Source organism: Pituophis catenifer, unplaced genomic scaffold (assembly GCF_029215685.1).
Source record: "Pituophis catenifer annectens isolate HBS135680 unplaced genomic scaffold, rPitCat1.0.hap2 SCAF_4, whole genome shotgun sequence".
In the NCBI taxonomy this organism is placed as follows: Eukaryota; Metazoa; Chordata; class Lepidosauria; order Squamata; family Colubridae; genus Pituophis; species Pituophis catenifer.
In genome coordinates, this window is record NW_027256884.1 from 92,371,628 (window position 1) to 92,386,955 (window position 15,328).

At 35.7% G+C, this 15,328-nt stretch overlaps 1 protein-coding gene across 2 annotated transcripts in view; it reads right to left on the bottom strand.

Annotated features, from left to right (window-relative positions):
• EPHA6 (EPH receptor A6) overlaps positions 1-15,328 on the bottom strand; it is a 443,720-nt gene that overhangs the window by 80,806 nt on the left and 347,586 nt on the right. For both annotated transcript variants that reach the window (XM_070943735.1, XM_070943736.1), the window contains one exon: positions 5,076-5,201. In XM_070943735.1, the coding sequence (XP_070799836.1) occupies positions 5,076-5,201 (126 nt within the window). The remainder of the gene's footprint in view (positions 1-5,075; positions 5,202-15,328) is intronic.

Genomic DNA, 15,328 nt, shown 5'->3' on the forward strand with positions numbered 1-15,328 from the left:
CTTTAACATGATAGAAGAACTAAACCTAATAGATATTTGGAAGAACCTGCACCCAAATGAGAGAAAGTACATTTTTTACTCCAACCCCCAAACATCGTGGTCCAGAATAGATATGTTATGGGCAAATAAAGAATTAGGATTGGAAATGGAAACAGTAGAAATCAGTCCCAATATATGGGCGATCATAATTCCCTGGAAGCAAAATGGAGGGCCCCAAAAAGAAAGAAGATTAGGAGATGGAGACTAAATTTACAAGTATTAATAGAGAAGGAGTATATAGAAAAGATAATGGGAGAACTGAGATTATTTTTCAAAGAAAATAAAAAGCAACATACTTCCCTAGCCAATCTATGGGACACGGTGAAAGTTTACCTAAGGGGGTAACAATAACATATAATGCCCATAAAAACAAAGAAAAACGGAAGGCACATAACACTCTCCAAGAAGAAATTGGAAATAAGGAAAGGAAACTCCAACTAAACCCAGGAGACAAAATGGTCAAAGAGAAATTAACAGTACTGAGGCATAAAATGAATATATTGGACCAGGAGGAAACGGCAAATAAACTCAGACAATCCAAACAATATTATTTCAAGAATGCAAACTAGACGGGCAGATGGTTGGCCTATAAATTAAAGAAAGAATATGAAAGGCAGATCATCCAACAATTGGAAGACAAGAAAGGAAATTTGCAGAATAAGAAAGAGGACAAAATCTAAATTGCTTAAGAATACTACACAGAGCTTTATAATAAGGAGGACATACAAATAGAAAAGATAGAAGAATATTTACAGGAGGGAGAGTCCCTACTAGTAGGAGAGGAGGAGAGAGAAAGGCTAAACAAGGAAATTACAATTGAAGAACTAAGAGTGGCAATTTCAAAACTTAAAAATAGCAAAATACCAGGCCCGGATGGTCTCCCAGGAGAAATTTACAAAAAATTTGATGAAATAATAACACCAAAACTATTGGATATATGTAATGAGGCTCTATTGGAAGCAAAAATACCAGATTCGTGGAGGGAAGCATATAAATCACAATACTTCCGAAAGAAGGTACAGACCAAAAACAAATTAAAAATTACAGACCGATCTCCCTTTTAAACACAGATTATAAAATTTTCATGATCATAATTGTGGAAAGACTGAAAAGAATATTAAATTCCATTATACACCTGGATCAGAACGGCTTCTTATCTGATAAACAAATAAGGAATAACATAAGAATAGTTGTGGATGCTCTCGAATATTATGAAGCCCACCCGGAGAAGCAAATGGCTCTTGTATTTTTAGACACCCAAAAAGCTTTTGATAACCTTAATTGGAAATTTTTGATTGAACAAATTAAAATAATGAAATTCGGAACCAATTCTGAGAAAATGGTAGAAACAATTTATAATTTACAAAGGGCAAAGAATAATAATAAATGAGGATATGACAAATTCATTTCAAATTAAGAAAGGTGTAAGACAAGGATGCCCGTTATCACCTCTGCTATTCATCTTGACACTAGAAACACTAATAAATACAATTAAGAAAAACAGCAAAATAAAAGGATTAAAGATTAGGGGAGAGGAGTATAAGACCCAGGCTTTTGCGGACAACGTAGTATTCATCACAGAGGAACCGTTAGAAACGGGCCTGAGAATTCTGGAGGAAATAGGAAGGTATGGGGAGGTAGCCGGACTTAAATTGAATAAAGGGAAAACTAAATTGTTAGTCAAAAATTTAACAAAAACACAAAAGAAAGTATTAGAAAAGGAATTAGACCTACAAATAGTAAAAAAAATTAAATATTTAGGGATATGGATATCAGCTAGATGCTCAGTTCTGAAAGAAGATAATTATAACCTCTGGTTAAAAGAATAAAACAGGATTTGGAAAAATGGGAGAAAGTGCAATTATCACTCTTGGGCAGGATAGCATCGATAAAGATGAATATCCTGCCCAAGTTACTATACCTATTCCAAATGATACCCGTCATCTTAGACAAATTTTTTTTTACAGAAATCAACAAAATTATTAGAAAATTCATTTGGGCCAGGAAAAAAACCCAAGAATTAATTTGCGATCACTACAAGACAACAGAAGCAGGGGAGGTTTCGGACTCCCAGCATGGGAAGTATATTATAAAGCGGCCATCCTAGTATGGATAAGGGAATGGGTTAACTTAAGAAACAAAAGAATCCTAATTTTGAAAGGGCATGATCTACAAAAAGGGTGGCACGTCTTCTTGTGGGACAAAAAGAAAAAAACCAAAACGTATGTCCATAGGCACAGGATAAGAGAAGTATTAATACACATATGGGAGGAAATTAGAAGAAAACAATACATGAAAATCCCGAATTGGCTATAGACGATGTAAGCCATGATATACCCAAATACATTAGAGATTAATAAAATGTTTAGTTACAAAGAGCTTCTAGATAATCAAGGAAATCTTATAAGTAATCAATCGCTAGGCGAACAGGGAATACATATTGACTGGTGGCCATACCTACAGATTCAATCTAGGTACAAAAAAGATAAGGAAGAATTTGGCATTGAGATGGAAACAAACAGATTAGACAAATTACTAATAGGCCCAGAAAAAAAAGTACTATCTAGATTATACAATTATTTATTAGAATTCGATAGGGTGGAAGAGGTAGTAAAAGAGCCAATGATAGCGTGGGCCAAAAATATTGGACATAATATAAATTTGGACGAATAGGAGATGATTTGGAATAGTAACTATAAATTAACAAAAGTGGCAACATACAAAGAAAACCAATATAAAATGCTATACAGATGGCACCTAGCGCCCGCGAGATTAGCAAGAATCTATCCAAATATAAGTCCCAAATGTTGGAAGCGTGGATGTCACCAAGGTACCTTCTTTCACATGTGGTGGGCCTGTCCCGAAGTGATGAGGTATTGGAGAAAAACTCAAAATTGGCTACAAGAATCAACCAATGAAAAAATCGAATTGATACCTGAAACATTTCTCCTGGGAATACTAAAGACAAAATATCAGGAAAAAAAAAAGATATCTAATCATACATATACTCGCTGCAGCAAGAATAGCTTACGTCCAGTATTGGAAAGGAAAGGACACAGCACCAGAGAAACATATTCAGAAGGTTCTAGATTGTGCCGAAATGAACAAATTAACGTTAGAATTAAATGAGAAAGAAGACTCAGAATATTATACAGTGTGGGATGATTGGTACAGGTGGATTGAAATAGAATAAAGAATAGATAAAAGTTAATATAAATCTTAAGATGCATATGTAAATTACATATGCATATGTTATATTATGATGAAAAGTAAAAGAAGAATCAATCTAACCTGTGTAGAAAAATAACACTGTCTGACTGATTGTACTGTATTGCATTATAATAAATTTCAATAAAATAAAAAAAAAAGAATTGAGTCCTTCTCAATTAGATCTAGAAAGAAGGCAATGACAAACACTTCTAAAAAGTGTTGCCAAGACACTTAATCAACATGAGATAAGATTTTTTTTAAAAGTTTTTTTTTAAAAAAAACTTGCATTATCATTTGAAACTACAAATATTTTTTTTATTTGGTGATGAGCATTTATTAATTTAACATATTATTTTGAAATGTAATTATGAAATACAGCTGCCAGGAAAGAGTTAATGATATTATTTTTAAATGGAAGGTGAGACTAGAGTGAATAAACAGACCTTTTCAAGAAAATTGTTATATTTTACTATTGTACTCCACTTGAATTTCGAAAAGAAACACTGATCTATTATGATAGATGTTAATTTTTCATTTCTTAATTCATTTTAAACATAAATGCTAGTTTACACTATATAGATGCAATCCACACAGGGATGTGTTCTACTTACCTTTACTACCAGTTTGGAACGGAAGCTTCTGCACATGCACAGATCACTGATGGCAGTGGGCGGGGCCTCCCACTGGTTTTACTACCAGTTCTTGCGAACCGGTCCAAACCGTGGGCAACCCACCACTGAATCCACATATACTAAAGAAAATTAAAATGCTCCTGGATATATTTGGAAATCTGACTTCCTTTTTAATTCTTTTCTGTTATAAAGCAACACAATACCCTTTTCACATACATTAATACTGTATATAATGATTTGAAGGACTCTATTTCTTAAAATAGTAAATAAACCCAATAACTATAGATAACATTTCATAGGATCATTGCAGAAGAAGACACAGATGCTTTAAAGGTATGCTGACAGAGGTAGTGTTTGTGCCATTGGGTGCTCAGAAATATCTTTTTTAATGAATCCAAAGTGCTGAGCAGTTCTAGCATTTCATTTTTAGAAGGAGCTGAACATATAGGCAATCCTTGAATTACAACCACAATCAAGCCCAAAAGACAATTGTTACTTGAGTTTTGTCCCATTTTACTACCTTTTTTTTTTTACCACAGTTGTTAAGTGAATCACTGTACTTGTTAAGTGTTCATGAGGTCTTTAAGTGATTTGGGACTTCTCCCATTGACTTTATTTGTCTGAAGCTGGCTTGGAAGGTTACAAATGGCAACCACATGACCCTGGGAGATGCAACTGTTATAAGTACATGCCAGTTGCCCAAATTTTGATCATGTGGTCACAACGATCATAAGTGTGAAAGTCATAAATCACTTTTGCCAGTGCTGTTGTAACTTCAAATGGTCACTAAATATATGGTTGTAAGTCAAGTACTATTTGTATTACATTTATATAGCCATATTACACAGACCAATGCAAAATCTTCAAGCATTATCACTTGTGACATCAAACTCCTACATCACAATAGATGTAGATGAGCCCCTAGCTGTCTAGTCAGTTACTTTTTTTTAACTGTATTATATTAATTTGTTTAAAACAAAGAAAAAATTGCTTCTCTTTTTTCTAATGCTAATTTGGATTTTATGCACTTTTTTACTCAATCTGATGTAGAACCTAGAGTATATTTGTCTAATCTATAACAAAAGTGACATACAAAATGTCCGCAAAAAAAGTATATTTGTCCACCTTGTTCTGATCCCATGATCCCAAATACCTTAACAATGGGTGCTTCGAAAATTTACATGGAATACCTACCGGAAAAAATCCTGGAGGGTAAAGATCCTCCCCCTGACAAAGGATGTGGGGCTGCAATGTTATTTAAGAATCCTTCCCTCAGGAATCTTGGACAAAGAGACTGGAACCCAATGGCCGGGAAGGGTCCTTATGAAAGATAAAAACTGTCATTAATTATCGGCAGTGATTTTGGTTGCTGAAAAGAAACTGTTTCCAATAGAGATAATATTGGATAATATTAATAAGATTTGATAATATTAAATAGCTTAATTATTAATTTACAGCCAGTTGGATAATCAGCTCATGCCAGCCAAACAGATATTACTCCAAGGATTAAGTTTCATTCTGGTGCCACATTTTAATTGAAGAAAATGTGAGATTTGAAGAAACATCTTTTGTTGTTATCAGCTTGGTTAACTGTATTTTTTGTAGTTTTTCATTTATTTCATTTTCCATTTTCTGTTTTTTTCTATTTTTTCCTGTAAAATTTATTAAGATAAGTAAAAATGAAAAACCACATAATGCTAGGCATGGTTTACCAATCATGCTAGCACTGCTCGCAGATTTTATTAGGTTAAAGCGAGCCAATACATTTTCATAAGATGCAATGTATGAATTCACTATTGTAGATGTCATTCGTTAAAACCTCTCCGATGTTTACCACGCTCTTTTTTCCTTATAGATAAGTCTGTTAAACAGGTAAAGTCAGAATATTTTCAGTGAGCAAAATAATGTTTATACTTGGGGATTGTAAACTACATTTTCAATTTGGTTTAACATATCAATTTCTAAACAATACTTGGACCATACTTGGATCAATATTTGGATATTATGAGAAACTAGGAAATCTTCTTATTGTTCCACCATACTGTCATACAGTAGAAGCTCTGGTCACGACCATAATTTGTTCCATAACTATGGTTGCAACCCAATTTGGTCATGACCCGAACCTAATTTCCCCACTGTATTGTATGTAAATACGATCAATCCGTTCCAGACCCCTAGGAACTGTATATAAATATTGTTTTTTAAAGATTTTTAAGCACAAAAATAATTAATTATGCCATAGAACTCACAGTGTAATAGTAAAATGTAAAATCCTTTAATAACACTGATAGCTCCTCCTGCTTTCCTTTCGGCCATTTTAGGGGCCTGGCTCTCCCACAACCTGGACGGGAGAGCAGGTGGGTTTAGGCTGGGCTGGCTGGGCAGCACTCCTCTTGCCTTCCTCTCTGCAAGGAAGCCCCAGTGAGAAGAAGTGGCCCAACACACCCTCTTTCCACACTCTGAAGCTGAGTACCATGGCCTTTCCGTCGCCGGCCTGCTGAGGCTGCCGGCTCCTGCTCCCAGAGCTGCTGCTCTCTGCAGCTGCTGGAGGTTGCCATGATGCCACTTCAACTGCCAGAGAGAACGAGATTAAAGAGTAACTTTAACGTGGAATGGCAGACAAGAATCCTTGGGACTGAGAGGAGGGGAGGTGGGGTGGAAATCATAGCTTCCAAAGCTGCTGGGATTCCCAACTACAGAGCTTGCTTGGCTCTGTTCCCAGCCCTCACCATGCATGCAAAGCAACAGTAACAAAAAAGCTGCGATTGAGGCTTCTACAGCATCAAGCGGCTCTCCCGGGGAGGTAGGACAGGGAGAGAGAGGCTGCCTGGCCGGGGAGAAAGTTAATTTTACAAAACAAGTGAGAAGCCAGCGAGAACGAGATTAAAGGGTAACTTTAACATGTGAAATGGCAGACAAGTTTGTTCAGCAGATCAGGATTTTATGGCGTGGAAGGGGAAATTGGTCGTGACCATGCTTGATCACCACCCGAGTATGTGTTCGTGATCAGATTCAAAAATGTTGTGAATTTTTTGGTTGGAACCCAATTTGGTCATGGTCAGAAAGCATTTGTGACCAGAGGTTCTACTGTAGGCTGGAAGAGTCATAATCAGACAAGTTCATAGATTCTGCAAACTTCAAAGGAGGTCTGCTAATGAAAAATGGTATACAGTTTTATACATATTGAAAAGTCACAGATAGTAAAATATGAAAGTAATCTTTGAGTTTGATTGAAAAATACAGAAAGCCATAATTATGCAAGTCTTACTTGGATTTAGTTATTACCAGCAGTCACAGGGACTCAGGGATTCCAAATATTCTGGCTAGTTGTACATTTGGAATTTTGGAAACACTGGTAAAAATTAAAATCTAATAAGACACTGCATAACATTTATTTGGAGACATTGTCAGTGATAATTTCAGCAGAAAAGTAGGTTTTTCTCCCACATTGTATATATTACAGGAGGAAACTACTAGTTCATGATCTTCTTACTATGTAGGATTTAATTCTCCTCTTCTACCTCCCAGAGTTTGATTACAAAATTTTGCTTGTTATTATGCTTTTAATAACTTTTTTGTTTTTTATTTTTTGCAAATAAAATTTCTCCCATTTGGTTCAATCTGGATACCACCACTGTTAGTCACCAAAAAAATGAGTCACCAAATCCTTCTATAATTAACTCTCTGTTAATTATAGAAGGATTTGGTGACTCATTTTGTTAGACTGAATCAATTTGTGATTTGTGATTTCCAAAGATATAGACAGGTTGTTTGGACCAGTAAATTCCATCACTTATAGATCTTTACCCAATTTGGTTTGTAACTTCTAGGTGGCAGGTTATTAGACATACTTAATTTCCCTGATTGCCTGATTTATATTTAGCAGTAAGTTGAAAGAGGGATAGTAAATTGTCACTGAATCCAGACATGTCAGAGGTGTTCACTGTGAGTGGGTGTATTCCAGAGAAGTAATAGACATTGCTTTTCTGAATTGGGCTACACTCTCCTAGAAAGAACAGATGTTCACATGGGGCAGTTTCTGGAATCAACTGTCTCTGGTTGCAAGAGTCATGAATACCCATTACCAGCTGTGTCTTTTCCAGAACAAAATGACCTTAATACTGTGGGCCACATGCTGGTAACTTTTAGATATGATTACCATAGTACACTTTATATGACTTTTGTATTTAACATAAATATCTCAATTAATGCCAAATTTATCAATGAAACCACATTATGCTGTAGTAAAAAGATAGCATTGCACCTGTTTCTAGTTTGTTTTAGCAAAAAAGAAAAAAATGTGCTAGCTAAGTGGAAGAATATATCTTTCTATATGAACCCATACCCTTGATCACTGAAATCATCTTAGCAGGCTACAATGCCATATGCTCACCTCATAATGAAAAGTATTGAGCTTTTTCTCTTTATCTGCCACAATTCTTTGCAACTCATTCACTAAGTTAAATGGCTTAATCTCTTTATTCATAAAAAAAAAAATCCTTTTAACAATTTTAATTACTTATTTTAATTTTAACATGATTGTATTAATTTTGATTTTATGTTTTATTGTAAATCACCAATAGACCTCAGTAGGCAGTATAAATCGAATAAATGAATGAATGAAAGCATATAACAGCATACTCTTGTGAGATTCACATTCCAGTGTTATTGCAACACAAAAGATGATGATCAATGTAGGAAAATGCTGGAACGCACAGATTTAAAACCTGCTATTCAATATTATATGCCTATGTCTTGACCAAGAACATGAAAGAGGAGACAAGGAAACAAAGTTCCATATTAAGGGTAATTTACACTGCAGTCTAAACTGCTTGTTTGTCACATTGTTCCTGGCTGCTTCTGAAGCCTCATCAATTCAGATCTGGATTGCAGTGCAAAGATGTCTGGCTTAAGATGGGATTGGTTGTTCCCCTACTTTCTCTCATTTGTTCATGTAAGTAGCAGTAAACGGCCTATACTAGTAATGTGCCAGTAAAGATAAATCTGTCCTATAACACAGATCTGTGTTTAATCAAATACTGAAGTTCATGATATTTTTCTATAATTCATACGTCAGAAATTACTTTGGTCAAGAATACTGAAATGTATCTTTTTTAGAAGAGAAAGATTGCCTGGTTTAAAACCAAAAGATGAAAGGCATGGAATGTCAGGTGGCCTTTGAAATTTCATTAATTAAAGTATATTTTTAGAGAATTTGGACTCTGGACCATCAATCTTAATTGAAGACCTCACCCCTGACTGTTTTGATTCTTTGTTCAATTTAACCTTTTGTCCATAGACTTCTACTCAATTTCCCCCCCTGCCAATTATGGCTGGTTGTGATGAAGTTGCATTGCTGTCTTCTCCACAAAGAGGGAAATCATAAAAGATTTTTTTATTTCTAGAAAAATATAAGGCATTTACTTTGAAATTAAATATATTCTTTTTATTAATTAAAACTCTACACTATTTTGAGTTTTCAAAGCCAAAATCAATCTTTATGAGCCAGAGTACTGTATTTCCCCTTAAATTGAAAATTTGTGGCTGTTGCCGATTTGGTGGGATTTATTCAATCCTATGTAAGACCGAATCTGTTTTAGACTGAATCTAACATGCTGGAGATCAGTTGACATGGTCAGTTGATTCCTTTTTAGCCTAGCTTTCATTGATCAAGTTCATTAAGAGTATTGTGAGACTTAGTTATTGTCTTTCTTGAGTGTGTTGGTGAAGCTTCACCAAGCATTTCCCAGTTATCTCTTTGATTGTCAAAGAATTTGGTATCAAAAACTATGAGGTGATTAAAAGGAATATTATAACGCTATCATTTCTGAGCTGCAAATATCTAGACAATTACAAGATGGCAGGATAAACTACAGAAAATGTAGAGATATACAGTTATGAAAGTCCTTAGGAAGATCTGAAATATTAATTCACTGTAATTGTATGTGCACAGTATGCAGATATAAAGACACACTATAGCAGTTCTTGCTCATATCATACCAGCAGTTCATCTTTTCTGACACATACATTTCTGCACCAATCATATTAGGTAGGGTAAAATTAGTGCGTGAATAATGGAGAGAAGGGAGTTTAGTTCCCTTTGCTATATAACCTTTAGCCATTTCTTTTAGAAGGCTCAAGGATAAATTTTATTAAGTAGACATTTACTTCCAGCTAAGAGTAGATAATATGGCACTTTCTGAAATCAATCATCTGACTCATTAAAAGGCAGTTTCTTAGGTTACTGGTAATTTTGTGTTTGTCTATGTTTGTCTATGGAATGTTTATGTTTAGTTGATCAGCTGATAGCTTTAAAAGTCACAGAGTATAAATATTTCACATTTAATAGCATTCGAATTGTAGCTACATGGTGACATCATTGGCAGCATAGGGATTGTCACACTACTTTTTGTTATAGATGCCAAAAACTATCCTATTTCATTTACCACTATGTGCAGCAACACTTATCAAAATGTAGTAATCCCCAGTGAACCCAATAGAATATATTTGTGTATAACAGCCATATCGTAATTTTAGTGCCAAAAGTATTTGGCACTAGAGAAAGCAACAAGAAATTAGGGAAATGGGAAAGGTGCCATTTTATGGTTGTAAAAAAGCAAACAAACCTTTAATATTAATGAATGATTACATTAACTGTAGCAGATAAAGGGATAATAAGTTGTATGGTTTCTCTCTACTTAATATTTATAGGCATATGGTACAGGTCTTTTTATACTATGAAATTCTTCTCAACTGGAATTATGATTGGACAAATGAAGGAATGAACAAAACGTGATTCTTTACAAATATTACAGTGTTATCAAACATGGCAGCAGTTTATGAGACAACTTGTAACTATTGCCAAATATCAGGGAAAGCCCTATTAATCAGTCTTATGCTTTTTTTTTTTAAATGAAGAAACTCATCTAAAATGACTGCCTATTGATTACTTTAGAAACCCTCAGTTGCAGAGTGTACTTTCAGCTGATGTTTACTTCCACTTGGGGGTTAGGGTGGTGAAGAGGAAATGTAAAGTACTTTGCCAGGAAGTTTAATAACACGTTTTGCTTCCTCTGGCTTCTGCTTCCATTACTTTCAAGCTGAACTGCATGTTTGTTCCTCAGAGACAGCCAACACCTGCCTCTCATTATAATCAGGAAAGAAACAGGTTCCTTCATCTTCATGAGATGTAATTTTGCAGTGATTAACAGAAATGAAAAGAAAAAAAAGGCCCAGGAAGAAAAATCAACTAAAATATAATTCATTTATATATTCCAAAGTTTACTTAGGCACAGTGACAAAAAGTAATGGTAGCTTTATGTAAATTTAGAAACACATAAATGGATGATAAATTGCTGAGCCTCCTTGCCTAAGCATTATCCTTCTTTTGTATATAATATACTTCACTTCATACTTTCAACTTGATGCATTCATACCATTGAAGGAACAAAATTTGATCTGATTGTATATATACAGGCCTTTATCTTGTTTAAAAAATCTATCCTGGGTCACACTAGTAATAGCTTGAAAATATTTAGATAACAAAAAAAAAAAAAAAATAACTGCCCCTCCCCCTATAAAGAGGGACTTTGGTTGTTTGACTTTCCCCTCCATCCCCTTAAGCTGTTCCTAACCTAAACTTCATAAACGCATGGCACAATATAGGAGAACAAACCCATCAGGACAAGATTCGGCAGCCCCTCTGCATTTTAAAGACAAAAGGTACTCTTTTGAAAACAGCAAAGTTCACACTTTGGACAGAGACAACTGCTGGTTTGAAAGAGGGGTCAACAAAACCATCTATGTCAAAATTGAACAGACTTCTCTCCACAGAGGGGGAGGATACGATATAATCTATTTCCTGTCTACAGCACAGTCCTTTCAACAGTTCCACACCCTTTTTTCACTATGCAGGTGACCATGACTACACAAATAAATGTCCAAGTGGCCTCAATGACTCTCTAAAACAGAGGTCTTCAAACTTGGCAGCTTTAAGCTATGCTGGCTGGAGAATTCTGGGAGTTGAAGTCCACAAGTCTTAAAGCTGCCAAGTTTGAAGACCTCTGCTCTAAAAGAATGCAAATGACCAGCTGTCTGCAAGGAATACAAATCCTTCCATTCCCCATCATCCAGTCAGAGCTGAAGAAGCTTCTTAGATAAGAAGCGAAATGTCTTCAAACAAAACCAGAAAGTCCAGTTGCCTCTTGAAAAAAGCACCTTTGGGACAACCATTATTTGGATGACTGAGAATCTCCATAGACATTTTCCTAACCTAAAGCTGGAGTTTGTCTTTTATTCCTTTACCAAAAAGATTTATTCGCCCTTTTCCTCATTATTTTTGTTTTAGCAATATATGACTTCCTTCTTTTTTGTCTAGATCAGGATCCAAGACAATAAATGCAGTCATTTCATCTCTTCGGTCTTTATGCTTACTCATAAATGAACAAACACTTAGGGGACTGTTTTGAATCAGAAATAAAGAAAAAGAGTTAAGCTTTCCTTCCACATCCTGCTTCTATATTTTTATATTTCTACAGTACACAATATTATGCAGTTAGAAATATATTGTGGTTTGATACTCAGATATAGTTTATAGCCAAAATACAGATAAATCTGCAATAATGACTAACAATGCAAAGGGTGAGGTGTTCTTGAGATGGACAAGGAAAGTACATAGAGTACACCAAGACTGTATATTCTACAAAAGGTTGCCCAAAATGTAATGGTCATACTAGATAAAGAAGAGGTGCCTATATCAGGCAGCAGCAACACAGATGCTGGAGGTTAATGATAATTTTAGTAACAATAAGATTGTGTGGGAGAAGGCAAAGGTAGCCAATCCTGTATGTTATCAAGAACACTACATGGAAAAACAAGTTAAAGTTGGAAATGGTAAGAAGGAAAATATAATTGGACTGAATACTCTCGGAAATAGGTTCAGCCATTCCACTATTTCTTCAGTACTAACCATCCTTCAAGCAACCACAATTACATTAGCACCATCAGATGAAGCATATTGAAATCAAATTGACTGAATTATTGATATAAAAAAGTTGAATAAATAAGTTGAACAGCAGAGATGGCCAGTGGCTGACAGTGAAACAGATCACAAACGGCACATCTGCAAGTTCCAAATTAAGCTAAAATGGAAGAAGACTCAACCACTTTCTACAACATGATCGTGAGCATATGATCATCATTTTCAAGTTCAATACCAGGAATTATTTTAAAGTCTTGAATTGATAGGGAACTATAGGAACTCTGAAATATAATCAAACAAATTGTAAAGGAAGAATGTGAAAAAAGATTGCCAAAAAACAAGAAATGAAAAAAGCAAACACATGGTACAAATTGCCAAGAAGGAAAGAGAAGACAAAGCCAATACAAACGAAGCTGTCAGGATGACGTCAAAGAACTTCAGTTCACTGTCATAAGAGTCAAGAAACAACACTACAATGTCATCAGCAAAGATATTAAAGATAGAAACAGTAACAAAGTTTTTCAAAAAATCTCTAAAATCACCAGGTTTCAAGATAAAATTGGTATGCTAAAGGATACCAGGGGACTCTTATAACTATTTCAAAGCACATAAGGCAAAGATAAAAGGAGTATAAGGAAATTCTGTACATCAGCTATCAACACCAAAAATATTTAGAAGATATTCCTTATATCTCTTGTACTAGAAGACAAAATTAGGTCACCATTTTAGTGATAAGCAAGTCAGAAGACTATAAGAATTAATGAAATCAGCTGTCATGTTTGCTTGCTTCTTGGACATTGTTGTGTTCAAATGCATATCGTCCATTCCTGATACTGCCTGATACTGCTCAGTGGTATTTGGCTACCGAGGTCTGGCCAAGACTCAGTATGCACCTATGCTGCAGCCTTACTTTCCTGGTCAGACCTTTCCTTCCTACCTGTTAGGACTGTAATCACCATCACTCCATTAGGCTTCAGATTATTCTTTAAACTGATTCTGCTTTTTGCTGGCATTATGTCGTCAGTGTTCTAAGTCTGGCAAATGAGGCGTAGCATGCTATAAGCCAAAAACACTGAACTGTATGCTCATTGCTTGGCTGCTTATGACTTTCTGCACATAGAAGTGGGCTGAAATGAGCATAGAGCAGCTATTACACAAATATAAAATTCATTCTTCAACTTTATCATACAGATTTTCAAATAGTTAAGTTAAATAGCTATTTTAATATAGCCTTGTCTCCTTCATCATTTTTGGCTGTAGAACTGAAAAAATGCATATCCTAGATCACCCTGCAGCAACAACAAAAATAATCCTTCTTCTTCTTTTTTTTTTTTTGCATTCAACAATCAGAATTCCAAAAATAGATAACAAAATATATATTGAATGCAAACAAAAATAAAACCTGGTGAAACTCTACTATTGTTATGATCAAATGTTTAATTCTGCAAACCATAAACATAATTTTAGTACATTTAGAAACAATATGTTAGCTAGAGCAGTGGTCACCAACTGGTGGTCCATGGACCTCTGGTGGTCTGTGAGAAAATTTTGGTGGTCCACAGAAAAATTATTTGCATTTTTTATATTGCATTAAATCAGAGGTCCTCAAACTATTGCCCCTAGGCCAGATACGTGCAATGAACGTTTGGGTTGCTGCAGAGAGTCTCCCCCTTCGGGGTCCTTTTGTGTGGGTCAGAGAGGGGCAGAAATTCTGACTCAGGGTCTGCTTCAGCCTCCTGGTGCAGGACTTTGGGCAAAGGTTGGAGGGAAGCACCGCTGGTGGGCCTTGTCCAGTGGAACTGCCTCATGGCCTGGAACTGGGTGACCATCTCAGCCTGCTGAGCCTCCAGGCACCGGTACCTGGCCTTGCACTCCTGCAGGTCTTCCCTCTGCTTGGAAAGCCTATGCTCGTAGTCCTCAGTGAGGTGCTTCTGCTGAGTCTCCTTCTCAGACAGATCCAATTTGAACTGAGCCAGCTGTTTTGCCAACTCTTTCTTGTGGTGGCTGCTTAGCTCCAACAACTGCTTCCTGTTGGGGCCCTAAGGAGCCCGGGCGGGCAGGCGAGGAGTGGCTAGGAGGGAAGGGGCAAGTAGAGGCCAGTAGAAGCCAGCGAGTGACATCAAGTTGGCCATGCCCACCCAATCACATGACCACCTAACCACGCATAACCAGTCAGTCATTAGGCAGATCATATTAGTGGTCCACGGGATTTAAAATTATGAATTTAGTGGTCTCTGAGGTCCAAAAGGTTGGTGACCCCTGAGCTAGAGAGTAGCAACTATAGATAAAAAGTTATGTTAAATTAATTATAATTGTGCGTTTTTATAAAAAGAGTAATACAAGGGAACATGGATGGTAGAATAAATGATCCTTTACCACAGTGAATAAATCTTAATATGTATAAGGTTTTTAAAAATCCTCCTCTATAACAGCTATTAAAATATATTAATTATAGGAGGATTTGGTG